A 15,149-nucleotide genomic window follows, 5' to 3' on the forward strand; every position below is an offset into this window, starting at 1 on the left:
CAGAAATAATGGCTTTTTCTGTTTAATGACCTGTGGGTTGCAAACACACGAGACTTTTAAAGCAGAGTGTTGTTTTTTTCTATTGCTTTCCTTTTCCATCGTCTGACGCACCTTTCTGGCTCTCACTCTGAATCCTGACACTTGGGTCCTACTGGGGCTGGGCTGAGACCCCAAAGAAAGGGCTGAAGGCCCACCTGAATTTTCAGGGGAACAGAAGCACTTTCAAGGGTTGCTTTTCACTCCTGCTGAGCGGGGCCCTTCTCCGAGACAAGTGACCCTGCCCTCAGGATGGGCTGAGCTGTTGGACAGGCTGCCTGGAGGGGACAGTCAGCTGTTCTCAGCCAAGCACTGAGGCTCCCGGACTGCACGGCCTGAAATGCTGGTCAGGAGAACAGCAAGGCAGATGGCTGTATCTTACAGAACTCCCCACCACAGCATAGTGGCTTCCGCAGAGTATGAGGTCAGCAGGTTACCTAGGGGCTGGGGATTCATCCGGCCTACCCTCGAATCAGCCGTTGCCCATCAGGTTTGCATACTTGCTTTGCCCTGTTCTTGGAAGCATTCCAGCAGGGATCTGTGCCTCGCTGAAAAGAACAGGGTGCTGCAGAACTTCTCCCCAGGCCTACAGCTTGAATGCTGGATTCTCTGCCCACCCTCTCCTTGCGCCACTTCTTCTGGAAGCCTTGTTTCATTTCTTCCAGGAAGCTCCCATGCAGCACTTCTGCTCTTTCACATTCCTTTGGCTTTTTCCTCCCTCCTGAGAAGCAGCTCTGCTCTCTCCCTCAACCCATCAACAGATGCTGTGGTGAGAAGTGAGAATGATGGGGGAGAAGGGGCACCAATGTGACATGTTTCCCACCCCTGGACAATAAACCTGCTCCCCCCCTCCCTGCATGCATGGTCCATCTTCTGTCTAGTTACCAGATCTGCTGGGTTTAAAAAAAAAAAAAAAAAAAAAAAGATTTGAAATTCATCTTTATGGGCCTCTTACTTTGTCTAAAACACTCATGATGTGATTCTCCCAGTGAGAGCAGTTCTCTCCCCGTGCCCTCTGGTACTGGATTCTGGCTGTGTTATTAATTACCATGCCCAGACTCTTGGAAGCCCGCAAGCGTTTGGGGGACTCCCTGTCAGGCAGAGCTGAGTTTTACATGCCTGAACACTGAAAGGGTGGCACCATTTAAACTAGAAAGTGGAGGAGTTGGAAGAAGGGTTGAGAAGTTCTTTTCCAAGGGGCTGGGGCGTTCGCATCCCCAGATGTTTCTGTTGGCCAGCAAAGGGCGTCTAATTCTGCCAGGGAGTTGTTAATTATTACAGACAGCTGGTCAGTCAACAGCTGGCAGCGAGCCACAGTCTGGGAATTGCAGCTTGGATTAAGCTCTGGGGGTGGCTTAGTTAAAAGGCTTGGTGTGTTGGAAAGATGATCAGGTACCAGCAACAAGGGGAAGTTTAAAAGCTTAAAGCCAGACTCACAGAGGTGTGAATGAATCGGGAAATTGCCCCCTTTGTTGTGGTCAGCGTCATCAAGCGTGTCTTGTAAAGTGCAGGGCGCTCTCCGGCTCGGCATGGAACGGCAATGGGGCCATGGCATGTAAAGCTGCCATTTGGGAGAGTCGGGCCAGGGCTGCTAAAGGTCAGGTTAAGGTCTGTAAACAAAGGGTTTAGCTTCTGACAGGAAGGTGTTGGCTTACATAGTTTGTTTGCGAGGCCCTTTCTGGTGAGGAAGTCACTCTCCTCCCGGTCTGATAGACTGGGGGAAATGAGGCACAGAGAGGCTACCCAAGGTCGCCTAGTGACCCCTCTTTATACCGAGCTCGTGGGGATGGAAAGTGGCTCTCTTTGGCTCTCCTGCTTGCTAGGACAGTGGCCAGACCCTGTCGCCTTGCAGACTTGTTACAGTTCTTAGAGCCTAAGGTCTTTGCAGCGCAATAGAGAACCCAAGGACTGAGCAGGCGTCTTGCAGTCCTCCTCCATACTCTGATTGCAATTAGCTTTCTCCCCCCTCGGTGTTCCCTAACTGTGCTCGAGGTCCAAAACGGAGAAGGGTTAAGAAAACTTGCTACAGTCATTACCCCGGGCAAAAGCACTTTTAGATTCCTGCCGATGGCTCGAACACGTCCAGAGGGAAGCACCTTGGGATAGTCTAACTTCTGTACAAAGGAGGAGTTAACACCACTGAGTGACATCAGCAAGCAAAAGAAAGTCTCCTTCCTCAGTGTAAATCCCCCTCCGCCCCCCATGTTTAGAATGCTCCTCGTGGTATGTGGGGCCTTAATGGGCAGACACATGTTTCCAAAGCCGTGGCCACGCCTGCCGCTCAGGTTTGCCCGTGTTCCCTCCATAGCCTCACGGTGAGCTGCTGCGGGCGGATGTTCTGCGACGGGTGAGACTTGGCAATCAGCTGTTCAGCAGCGCCCCGTCCTCTGTACAAAATAATCCGCTCACATAGACGGGGGCTGCAGAGGGTGACTAACCGGATGCGTCCACCTTTGGGCCTATAGTTGGTTCAAGGCTCCCTGACGGGATGGGTCAATGAGGGGGAGCTCCCAAAGCCTTGCTGACACCAGCAGGAGGCTTGTCAATCACACACAAGTGACTTTTCGGGGCGCATTTGGGCTTTGCCGTCATGTGACATGGAAACGTCTGCTTGGGTCTCTGCTCTTCATTGTCGTTCTCTGGCAGTCCCCCTGCCATGACCCCGCAGTGATGCAGGTGCAGCCCGACTTCCTTTATTCTTATTTAAGTGATCTCACTTAGATCTTGTAATTCTCCTCTTGGCATTACGGGAAGCCCAACAAGGGAGATAAATGGCTTTTTTTTTCTTTCCCCCTTGCATTCCAGCGAGGTCATTCTGCTGTTCGACTAGCTGACTGCAAATGCTGTGTCAGATCCATTACCTTCGTGGGTAGTCACCTGCAAATGAGGGTGTTTTAAAAATTAACTCTTTGAGTGATGTTGCTTGGAACAGTGTTTGATTCTGGGAACTCTAAAACAAGCCCCTCTGGAGGGGGATCATTCAAGAGAGGCTCCATGGGAATGTTTAAGAGTGTTTTCGTGCAGCACTGCCAAACCTTTTCAGGCAACTGGACCAATTCACCGGACAGAGACCTCAGCTGGAGCAGCCGTTCCCTGCTGCCTTCCACTTGGCTAATTGTAGTCTGACTAACGAGCTTTGTTCTGTAGTTGTACCACGTGCTGGACCTGGCCTTAAGCTGAAGTGTTGCTGTGATCTGGCCCCCACTCGCTGTTCACTGCGCAGCATTCCCTTTGGTTTGCTCTAGTCCCTTTCTCCAGGAGATGGTTCTTTGGGTAGTTAGCGCTCTCTAACCACTCAGCCTTGGAAGGCTGCGTTCAGATTCTGACACAAATGGGGGCTTTGGCTGTCCCTCAAGTCCCCGCACCCCCGGCTGTGCACACCACATGCTGTGTAGCTTGGCCCAGTTGGTGGCCTTCAGGACCTCTCCAGCGGTGTGTGGAGTGATCAGGGTGCTGGCCAGGCTGTGAAGGGGAAGCTTGCCCATCTCCTTCCCTGCACTGTTGTTGGCTCATGGACAACCCAGCATGCCTGTGAAAGCTGAGAGGCAGAGTTGCTCAGAATGTCAGAGTGGAAGATGTTCAAGGGACCAGGCATTGAATCCTGCGCTGAGATTGACCTCCTGGGTTCCAGCCCGCGTTGCCCACTAGGAATTGAATTTTCTTTTAAACCAACAAAACCACCATTTGCTGCAGGTTTAAAACGGTTCAGACTTTCAGCTGTTTCCGATGCCCCGTTTCCCTAGAGAGCTCTCAGGCCAGTGCTGGTGCTTCAGGAGGTCTTTTGCAGAAACACTCATTTCTGCTCTTGTGTTTCCGAAGGCAGGGTGGCAGAGAGCGAGTCACAGCGCTGCATTTATGCAGGGGCGTCTGGGGAAAGCAAACGGACAACGTGAAAACCAAGGGCAGAAATGGCAAAGCCCGCTGACTCTGCGTTTGGCGTACACAGCATGGCAGGATGTCCTGCTCTTTCTACACCCACGCATCCAGGCAGTGACCAGTTCTTGCTGCTTCTTCCTCTTTAACATCTCTAAGATCTGTCCTTTCCTGTCTGACCACACTGCTCACGCTGTCCAGAGCTGCCGCATCTCCTGTCTGGTCTACTGCAACCTCCTCCTCTCTTGATGTGCCCTCCTCCAAGGTACATTCCCAACAGCCGTCTCCCTGGCCCCACATCACTCCACACCTCTGAGTCCCTCTGCACGCTCTTCCTTCTCCACCCCATCACCTCTCAGACTCCTGACACCCTTTGTAACACATTGCCATGTCTCACCTCCTCTGTCCACAGACGATGCCAGCCTCCATCACTGGTTTGCCCTCTTCACCCACGAGCACCTTCATGCTTTCTCAGAGGCATGAAACGCCTTTCCCCAACTAATCTGCAAAGCCTTCTCCCTCCCTTCAAATCCCTTCCAAAAGACCTATCTCTCCCAAGACGCCTCTGAGTAACTGTCGCCTGGAAACAGCTACATAGAAGCCTGCTAAGGACTTATGATATTTATTTTATATTCTTATGTTAAAATATATTTAACTGGCCCAGTCATCTGGCTGGGCTAGGTCAGCTCCTGTTCATAATCTTGGTTTCCTCATCCTGCCTCCAATGCTCCTTCTGCATATCTCTACACCCTCTTGTTAGGTCTTGTCTTAGTTACGCTGTAAGTGCCGCAGGGCAGCGGGCCGTCACTCTGTATTCACCTAGCACAATCGGACCGGATCCATGTGGGACTCTGGGCACTATCTCAGTATAAAGGCCTCACACGACCGTCTCCTAAACAAACTAGGGAAATACAGTCTAGACGGAGCTACTATAAGGTGGGTACAAAACTGGTTGGAAAATCGTTCCCAGAGAGCAGTTATCAGTGGTTCACAGTCAGGCCGGAAGGGCGTATCAAGGGGTCCTGCAGGGATCAGTTCTGGGTCCGGTTCTGTTCAATATCTTCATCAATGATTTAGATACTGGCATAGAGCAAACACTTATAAAGTTTACGGACGATACTAAGCTGGGAGGGGTTGCAAGTGCTCTGGAGGATAGGATTAAAATTCAAAATTATCTGGACAAACTGGAGAAATGGTCTGAAGTAAGTAGAACGAAATTCAATCAGGACAAATGCGAAGTACTCCACTTAAGAAGGAACAATCAGTTGCACGCATACAAAATGGGAAATGACTGCCTAGGAAGGAGTACTGCAGAAAGGGATCTGGGGGTCAGAGTGGATCACAAGCTAATTAAGAGTCAACAGTGTAACGCTGTTGCAAAAAAAGCAAACATCATTCTGGGAAGTATTAGCAGAAGTGTTGTAAGACACACGAGAAGTAATTCTTCCGCTCTACTCCTCGCTGATTAGGCCTCAGCTGGACTATTGTGTCCAGTTCTGGGCACCACATTTCAGGAAAGATGTGGACAAATTGGAGAAAGTCCAGAGAAGAGCAACAAAAATGATGGACAGTCTAGAAAACATGACCTATGCAGGAAGATTGAAAAAATTGGGTTTGTTTAGTCTGTAGAAGAGAAGACGGGGGGGGGGGGTAGGAGTGCATATTAATTTTCATGTACATAAAATGTTGTTACAAGGAGGAGGGAGAAAAATTGATCTCTTTAACCTCTGAGGATAGAACAAGAAGCAATGGGCTTAAATTGCAGCAAGGGAGGTTTAGGTTGGATATTAGGAAAAACTTCCTAACTGTCAGGGTGGTTAAGCACTGGAATAAATTGCCTTGGGAGGTGGTGGAATCTCCATCATTGGGGATTTTAAGAGCAGGTTAGTCAAACACCTGTCAGGGATGGTCTAGATAATCCTTAGTCCTGCCTCAGTGCTGGGGACTGGACTAGACGACCTCTCGAGGTCCCTTCCAGTCCTATGATTCTATGAGTCTGTTTCTATAATAAATAAGAATGATCCACTTAATCTCTGTCTGAGGGTCAGTCAGCCTGGTGCTTTAATTCCATCCACTGGTGGGGAGAGCTTGTAGCAAAGAAGCAAGTTTCTTTTGCAAATCAAGACACTGTCTCATAAAGCTATTTGTGAAATATGCCTAGCATAGTCTGCAGGAGAGGTGCAGAGGTATTTTCTGTTTTTGCACTTATTCCTGTTGCTTTCATGTCCCACTGTGAGAAGGGGTGTGTGGGGACAAACAGGTCTTTATGGTGGGGTCCAGGTCCCTTTACCATCATCCTCGCCAGTGACTCCAGCATAGCCTTTGGCGGGCTCTTTCCCTTCTACCAGCCGTTCTTAATACGGTGACTGCATTGACATGCAAACCAGGTTCCAGGAGAAGCCGTTGCAGTGACAATTACTGTGATTAACAAGGTAAAAATAATACATTGGAGTGTAATTAAATCTCTAAACTGTCAGTGTTGTTGGCCAACAATCCATCCACTCGATTCTTTCAACTGGTACCTTTTTCAGCTAGGGCAGCTGTCTGTCATTTGACAGCTCCAGTGCTCAAGCACGGCAAACATTCCCTGGGCCTGTACGTACTTTTCAGGTACCTCCGTTGCCACACACAGACACACACCCTGGGAGTATCCCAGACATTTCCAAAACTGCGAGATTTCTAAAATCAAAGGTGCAGGGAGATTCTTATCTGAAATATTGGCACATTTGGATGTAAGCTCTGCAATGGCTGATGGCGTCACCTTAATCGTCCAGGCTTCTCTCCATGCTGGTTAGTTCACATTTAGAAAATAATACCCGCTGCTCTCCCTTTGAGTGGGATGAAACCCACAACATTCCTTTCTCGGCTCAACCCAGATACCAGCTTGTTTCCCTTTTTGTACTGCTGGAAATAGACTAGTCATGTCCTCGGGCACTTGCACCATGCTGCAATGTTAGGCTGTGGACAATGTAGGGAGATGTTAACAGTTGATTGGAAAGATTTTCTTTTGATTGTAAAAGCTTAAACCAAACTTGGCCTGACTGTTGTCCTCACTTAACTGATAGAAATGTAATATAATGAGTCGTCACTTCCAGTCAAAATTAGCCTCCTTTTAAAAATCCTGTCTGGACATACTCTAGCCTGCCTCACGTACCTCAGCTCCGCTCCCTTAGCAGTCACCTCTTCTGGCTGACAATCTGAGTGCTGTCATGCAAGAGCCTTCTCCTCTGCAGCCTCTAGCATCTGAAACAGCTGTTGTGCATCTCTGCTTCACGTTTCAAACGGCCGCTGAAAACTACCTTTCTCTCCCATTTCCCTCTTAAGTTTTTCTCCCTTTCTACTACTTATTTGTTTCTGTACTTAAATTGAGCTCTGAACTGTTTTTGAGGTACAGTTTGCATGAAAGATGCTATTCGGAACAGTGACGTTTGCTTCAAGGTATGTTAACTTTGGCGCTGACCCATTTGTTGTGCAGCTCATCTTGGGGATCGGCCTGGGAATCCTGGTTATTAGCACCTATACCACCTTGTCGGTGATGGAGGACACGCCCGTGAAAACGGAAGCAGTGGAACTGGCTGATCCGCTGAAAGAAGCTAAGAATGTAATTGACCAAGATCAAGTCAAAATACCAGGTATGTGTTCTGCGTGTGTTACACTCGTCTCAACCCTGCTCCCAAACGGTCTTGACCCCTTTAAAGCCACTTTTGTTGTGTCACCGGGAGCCTTTTCCAGTGCCTGCATCTCCAGGGCCTCCCGAGAAGGTTTCCAAGGAAGAGTGTAGCTGTTGCTTTCCAAAATGCCTCTTGGGTCTCTGCCCAGGACTTGGGTTTTCTTTTTTGTTCTGTTGTGAGAGGGGCAGCCCTCAGCCCTCCCCCTAGTGACAGGGCTCTGGAACTGCAGAAGCCTTGTAATAAAAGGAGCTCTGCGCATGGGACTCGAGAGAGCACTGGACTGGCCACCTGTACAAAGGGTACAAGGAGCCAGAACAGGGCCACTTTCACCATCTCTGCCAGCATATTGCACAAGGTTTCAATAACAGGCCATTCATTGCACTCAAAGGTATGTAAATTTATGGGCACTGACTTTTTTTTTGGTTGTGAAGATATAAATTTGGAGCCAGTTTTAGCCCTGACCAAGCCTGTGATTATGCCTCCGCTTTGTTTACTGGTTTGTGTTATTTATTATTTGTTTACTGTGGCCGTTGATAGAATTATGGCCTGACACTCCCTTCCGCAGCTGCAGGCCTGCTTTGCAAGGCCATCGCTAGCAGGTGTCGATTGACCCTCCCCTGCCCCTCGTCTGTGGTTCTGTTCTGGTTTTTTCAAGTCTTGTTTGGCTTTGTTCGGGGTTTTCTTTTCTTCAGGGCTTTGAAATATCGCGGATAGTGAGAATGGAAGCAAAAAAAAAAAAAGTCGAGTTTTTCTGCTGGAGATTATACTCCCTCCTAGTCGCTGGCCCTGTTCCTGGAGAACAGCTTTGAGCGTCTACGAGACAGCGGTGCTGCCTGCGATAACATTCGCTCCTGCGCTGCTCCGTCCCTGATGACGGTCAGATTTTATACATTCACAGTGCGCACCTTCCCCTGCACAGAGGTGGCCAGGATGTCCGAGCGGAAGACACTCTCAGACCCTTAATGCACACGCAGTGGGGCCGGGCTGGGAGGAAGGATGCAATTTAATTCTTGAATCTTGGTTAATTTCAGAGCAGTAATGGCCAAAGAGCATGTGTTTGGTTCTTTCACGTTTCGTAACGGGTAAAATAAACAGTCCCGTAAAAGACTGGGTGCGTTGGTGTTTGTCATAGTCGCCCCTCCACTCCATCCCTGTGTTGATGCTTGTGTTCAGTCATAACCTAGGGAACCCTAGACGCCCGCCTACACACATTAGTTAGAACTACTTAGCCAGCATTAGCCCGGATCATTTGCCGCTTTGATGGTGGATTAAATAATCCCACCTTGGGGGAAGACATTTTTAGATTTTAAATTTCCCTGGAGACTAGCCACACAGCTCTAATGGGCATGTCCACAGCGAAACGTTGCCGATTTCTGGTTTGTGCCCGATGAGAGCCGGGAGAGGCTCTGCCCTGGGAAGCAGAGTAGGTGCTTTCCAGCCTTGACTTTGAAGCCTGGTCCTGTGGGAGGAGGAAGCGATTGGAGGGGACAATGGGCCAGGGAGAGGAAGTAGGACAATGAACTCAAAGAGGCTCCGGGAGCCTTTCAGCCCTGGGTAGCAAGCAGCACGCGGTGTTCCCTGTGAGCGAAGGCTACTGCCCGCTCAGCCGCTGAAGCTCTCCTGATCCCTGGACACTGCTTTCTTCACATCTCCACGTGACGCAGACTTGGCTGGCAATGAATTACCCTGCTTTAATCAACACCTTCCTGCCCCTCCCTTTGGCCCTGCCTTGGTTTGTTTTGGGAAGGGGCTAGTCTGTGGCCCTGAAGCCTTCAGAGCAGCTGCATCCTGTAATTCGAAATATGTGCAGGGCTGGGGGCTGCCCTGCTATCACCTGGGTGCCCTCTGTCGGACACATCTGGTTCTTATTTCTTGCACGAGGCTTTCCCAGAAACACCTGGCTTCTCTGCAGGCAGCGCGCAGTTTGTTTTTAGCATGTTCTTGGGGGGTTTCCCACCCCCCTTTTAATTGATGAGTTGCCTGGTTGAGGCAAAGCTTGGAGCTGAGCTGAGCCTTTTACCGTTTTGCGTTCTCCGTCTGACTCTTGCCTGTCAGCATGTGAGAGGAGTTTTATTGGTCTCTTTGATGTTGTGGAGCCCAGAACTGTACAGACTTTCATTAAAACCCTGCCCTGTGGGCCCTGGGATTATGAATATTAGAACATTGCCCTTTTATGTGAACACGTATTGACCAGTGAACTCTGAATAGTGTTTTCACTAATGACACCCAAGTGCCCATTACGGCCCCTGCCTGTATTGCGTGAGGTTTACTGTCAGCGGCTCGTTGGGAAATGTTCTGCCATTCCATACAGTGGGTATGTATGTTAAAAGGTTGCTGAGCTGCCTGTGAAAGCTCATGAAGGCAATTATCCGTTTAAAAAAAAAAAAAGCTAATTAGGCAATTTCTCTCTGTATTTGAAAGCACCCAGAGGGTCTCCTGGGGCGGATTAAGATTTTTTTAATATTTTTCAGCTCCTTACTTGAGTGTTGCGGCTTCATTTTATTTTATTTTTTTCATTGTGCAATATCTTGTAACAAAGGTCTGATTCATGCCCTTTGTGACAGCCACTCCTCGAACCCTTGTGCTTCAGCTTGGTTGAGCCAGGGGTGTCTGAGCCAGTATTTGGCGGGAGGTGCCCCCTAGTCTGTTTCACATTTAACAGGACTTGCGTGGAACTGGGGGCACTGTGCTCAGAGCTGGGTTCTTTCCTTTGCCACCAATCTGTGGGGGCTCGGGATCCATACAGGCTCCTGGAGGCACTGCCACTCGAGCAGCTCAGATTGACTCTGTAGTCTGCATTCCCACGAGAAACCTGCCCAGATCCCACGCTGGTCCCCGCCAGCGGAGGAGCAGCCCCGGCGAGTGTGCGGTGTGGATTGGACCCAGTTACTGTGCTCCCTTCACTCCTGACGGCTGCAGGAACAGCTTGACTGCAGTAGCACTCCCTAGTGCCTTTGTGAGGGAGCTTTTAATAGGGCCTGTGACACAGAAAAGGAACTCTCACCCTGGTGTAATTTTGGTTCGTTTTTACGGCTGGTGTGTCAGGAGACAACTGTGAGCTAATTTCACTGATGCCATTCGATAACCTTGTGAAATCTGTCACCATTGCAGAGCCCGGGGAGGGGCGGCACGGCGCGCTCTGTAATCACTCGTTCCCATTGGCCTTGGAGAGTGTGGGGACGATTCCCCAGCCCAGATCAGGGCTGGACTGTGGGCTAGACTCTAAGTGCTTGCTGTTCAGACATGCTCAGCACCTCTGAAAATCAGGGTCCAAGCCTTTCCTTGGTTTTCTGAACCATTCAGCCCCCAATCCCCCTCCACGCCCAGCCCCATAATTGGAGGCTCCTTTTGTAGGGCTTCCACGAAGATGAAACCACTTCAGTACAGTGCTGTTGGGAGCCAGGTTAAAATGCTCAGGTCTGTTCAGGTCTTGCAGCCTTGTCAATGAACAGATTCTTTTTCCAGAAGAGTCGAACGTCGACACTTATTACCTGCTCAGTGTTGACAGTATGGTCGGTGCTCTCCAAGGCTCAGAGAGCCCCTGCCCAAGGAACTTGGTTCCGCCCGGCATGCCAGCTGATCAGGCTTCCCTGCCAGCTGCGTGCCAGCCAAATCGTTTTGATCGTGTTGAGGCTGGGCCTGCTTCATTCTAACCTTTCCCCTCTCCAAGGCCAAACATCGTGTCGTGCAAAGAGGGGGATTGGGGTGCTGCAGCGGTGGGGTGAGGGTAGAAACGCCCCTGACCTCAGCCTAGGAATTTGGGGGGGCGGGAGCTTCCTGGAAGCCGAGCTTGGACCGATCCGGTCCTAGGAGCGGATCTGAGAACTATCTTTGATCAGTTTCAAAAAGCAGACAATGGAAGCAAGGGTTTAAAATCAAGGGCTTTGCAGCTGTTAGCGCCCTCTCGTGGTTAGAACTGGGGAAACAGCGCCTGATGACACTGCCAAGGACTGAAAATAGCCCTGTGTTGGGAGTGATACCATGGCCAAAAAATGTATTTTCTTCCTCAATTTGACAGAATCTTCCCAGTGCCCCATCCACTCTCTGCTCTTCCCAGGCCACATCTGGCCTCCTTTTCCTCAGTTCCCCCTCCGCTGAGGAGGAGGAGAACGATGCCAAGCTGTCGTCTCCTCCTTCCGAACAAGCAGGAGCTATCGATGCAGGCTTCAGCTACAGTCGTTAACATGGTGGACAAGAGTGATATGAAAACCACGCAAGGAGTAATTTGTAACGTCTTTCTGGGGCCGTTGCTGGAATCCCAACCAGAAGCTGTGGGGGAGGGAAGCTTTTAGGTTGCTAATCATGCAATTTTATTGCAGCCTAGAGACATTGTTGGCAAACCACTTAAGAGGGAAAAAAAATCTGTTTCAGGAAGTCTTGGGTCCCCCCCATATATCTCCAAAGGGAGACAGCTGCTAGAGGGCATTGTGTGCTGGGCTGGTTCTGGAAGGCCCAGCGAGCAGCAAAGAAAGCCCTCTTGCCGTCTGATGCTGAGATGTTGTTGTTGTAAGGCAAGAAGCTTTTATAGCCTCTCAGCCCTTGCCTGTAAAGTCCAGCGCCACTCATAAAACATTCAGAGGCCCAGCATTACTGTAACGTTATCCAAAGGGACCTGAAAGACGACTGTACAGTTAGTGATTATTACACATCCTGAGCAAAATTGTTCTCTGCAAACCACATATAGCTCCTTATAGGGTTCCATGCAGCATGCAAGGCCATTAATTCACGCCCAGATGATGAACTTAATTTTGTTTCCTGCTGAGAAAATGACAGCTTAGAGGCAACTTGGCCTTATTACGGAGTGGAGGTTTGATCTTTTTTTGTTTTGCTGTGTGGTTTTTGGAAATGCGTGTAACGTGCTAGCCATCTCGTGATATACGACTGGTCCTGGGTACAGCCATGGGGCTCCACCAGTGATTTCATCGTAGGGGAGAGCTCACTGGTTTCACCTGCTGCAGTCTGTTGGACAGCCACAGGTCACTTGGCTAAGCTGCAATCCTGCTGTGAAAGGCAGAGGTAGGAGCCCTCTTCCATTACCCGTCAGATGGTAAGCTCAGCGTGTTTGGCTCCCGAACCCTTTTGCTTTGCTTATGAAATGTTGGGGTTGCTGTAGAATTAATCCTACTAATACCCTGGCCCCAAGGAACGCTGGGTGTATGGCAGATCTGTAGTGAGCCTGCTCTTGAATGAGCCAGACCTCGGTCAATGCAATAAGGACTGAGGTGCCTCGTTACCAGGGACCCCGTAACAAACTAAAGCTTTTCTGGGGCAAACCAAGTAACTTGTGGATTGTGAGGCTAGAATTTGGCTGGAACGTCCTGGCTCCGAAGGGCAGAGCACTTTCTTCCCAGGGCTCGGCAGCCCTCTCCGGGAAGCCTGCCATCCTCCCAGAGTTGGTTCAGAAACGCTTGCTTCCCTCCCTCCCCGCCCTCAGGATTCTGCCTGGCTGCCCCGCCCGCTAATGAAGGGCTAGAAGCGAGGGCCACCGAGGCTGGTGGGGCCACATTTGAAAGGGTGCTGGTTGGTGATGTGCTGAAAGGGACACAGCCCCGTGTTGGGAAAGGGACAGCTTGCGGGAATCCGTTTTCCCTGCGGGGGGGGGCAAAGAAGGGAGAGCACATCTCCCCCTCGCCCGTGCCTCGCAGCCACGCTCCACTGGGAGAAAAACTCGCCTGCCAATCGGCATCTTTCCATTGGCTTCACTGGGCAGTGACTCTGGCCCTACATCTTCCCAGGGAAGGGGAGCGAGGCTGCAGATGCAGGCTGCGTGACCTGCAGTGTCCACCATTGCTTCAGGCCCCTTTTCTTATTTACTTAACCAAAGCAACCTTGAAAACCACCCAGACTTGAACTAGTTTCCCAACCTGGCGCAGTGCTCTAGGGCAAAGATTCCACGTCTGTCAGCTGCTCCAGCCGGGCTTCCCACACGGGCCTGGATCTTGTACTGTTCCGTCTATTTCACAACTCACATAAGACCCGCACAGCTGAAATTGTGGCAGTCTCTCTTTCCCATGAATTCATCTGGTAACCAACTGCACCAGTTCCAGGGAGGGGGAGGAGAACATTGAAAGAAGTTTATAGCATTAATTCCCCAAAGGAAATTTGAGGGAGGGGTGGAGAAGTGTGTTTTTGTGATAGAGAAAGTAAATATTTCCGAGTTCATTGGACAGAAAATGCTCTATGTGATTTCATCTCCCAAAAGCTGGAAAACAATCTGATTCCCTCCTCTGTTTTTCCTCTGAAGCCGAGGTTCTCGAACATTTCCATAGTGTGGGCTGCTGCTGAGAGCGGCGTATGGGCGGCACTTACATTCCCATTTCAGAGATTACGGCCAGAGGGGACCATTCGAACATCTGGCCTGATTTCTTGTACAACACACGCCAGAGAATTCTTCCACCCAGTAACCTCGCTATTGATCCCAGTAACTCGGGTTTGATTGCAGCAGGCCTTTCAAAAGGGCATCCAGCCTTCCAAACAAGGCATGAAGAGACGGAGAGTTTGCCACTCTCCTGGGAAGTTCGTTCCAATGGTTAATCACCCGCATGGTTAAAATTTTGTGCCCGATCTCTGATCCCCTCCCACTCGGTCCCATTACATCCCCGTGCCAGCTACAGCAATTGTTCTCGCGCAGAAGTAACATTAGGAAACTATTTGATGTGCCTTTCCTGTCCTGAGTGGAGCCTAGCAGCTGGGAAGGAGGATCTCCGCAGAGCCACCGGCGGCTGCTGGTCTGGAGCGCGGGGCTCTCTGAGAGATTAAAAGGAGCTCAGGCGCGTTCATTGTGGTGGCGGAAAAGAGCGCACGATCAATGCTGCCATCTGGTGGTAGTTCATGGTAGCATGCAGCTTTTGTAAATTGTGCTGTACTGTTTTTCTGTATTTTGATAACAAAAGAGGGATGGCTAGTAAAGAAAACGAAGCACTGACAATTGACTGAGGAGCTCAAAATTGCCTCCTAGACCCGTGTCACTTAGCTGGAGAAACAGGATTACAGCTGACAAAAGAATTGCCCCGATTCCTTTTATAGATTGACAGTGCAGCCATGTGTGACCTCATTCAATTAACTGTGCCATGCTTACAGTCCAGGACCCAGTTGCGGAAGGGGCGGAGGACAGCCGTGAGAAACCGAAGCTGCCGAACGAGAAGGAAGAGATGGAACAGCCGCAGATCAAGGTGCCCATGGACGTGCCCAAGAGAGACGAAGCGAAGGCCAAGCAGGAGGAGGAAGTGCAGCTCGACCGGCCTGACCAGGGTATCCCAGACATGGGGCTGGGGAGAGGGCGAGAGCTTAGAGGTGCAACTTGACATACTTGGAAGGGGTGGTTAGCAACATTATTGCAGATAATTCATGATTCCATCCCCGTCCAGGCCGATTCCCTCCCTGGCCTAGCATGGCTGCTCCTGGAGCTCGCCGGATATGCTTGTGTGTGGCTAGGCAGCAAGGCCTGCTCACTGGAAGGGGTGACACGTATCAGGGCAGGAGGGTACACACGGGTATGACATGGGTCTGCTGGGTGGAATTTCGCCAAATCCCACCAGAGGGGCCCATTGACCTTCTCCCCTCCCCTTT

The 15,149-nt window shown here is 50.3% G+C and overlaps 1 protein-coding gene across 3 annotated transcripts in view; it reads left to right on the top strand.

Annotated features, from left to right (window-relative positions):
* SLC38A10 (solute carrier family 38 member 10) overlaps window positions 1-15,149 on the top strand; it is a 51,484-nt gene that overhangs the window by 27,128 nt on the left and 9,207 nt on the right. For all 3 annotated transcript variants that reach the window (XM_034789607.1, XM_034789608.1, XM_034789609.1), the window contains 2 exons: window positions 7,385-7,541; window positions 14,661-14,831. In XM_034789607.1, the coding sequence (XP_034645498.1) occupies window positions 7,385-7,541; window positions 14,661-14,831 (328 nt within the window). The remainder of the gene's footprint in view (window positions 1-7,384; window positions 7,542-14,660; window positions 14,832-15,149) is intronic.

Source organism: Trachemys scripta, chromosome 14 (assembly GCF_013100865.1).
Source record: "Trachemys scripta elegans isolate TJP31775 chromosome 14, CAS_Tse_1.0, whole genome shotgun sequence".
Classification (NCBI taxonomy): Eukaryota; Metazoa; Chordata; order Testudines; family Emydidae; genus Trachemys; species Trachemys scripta.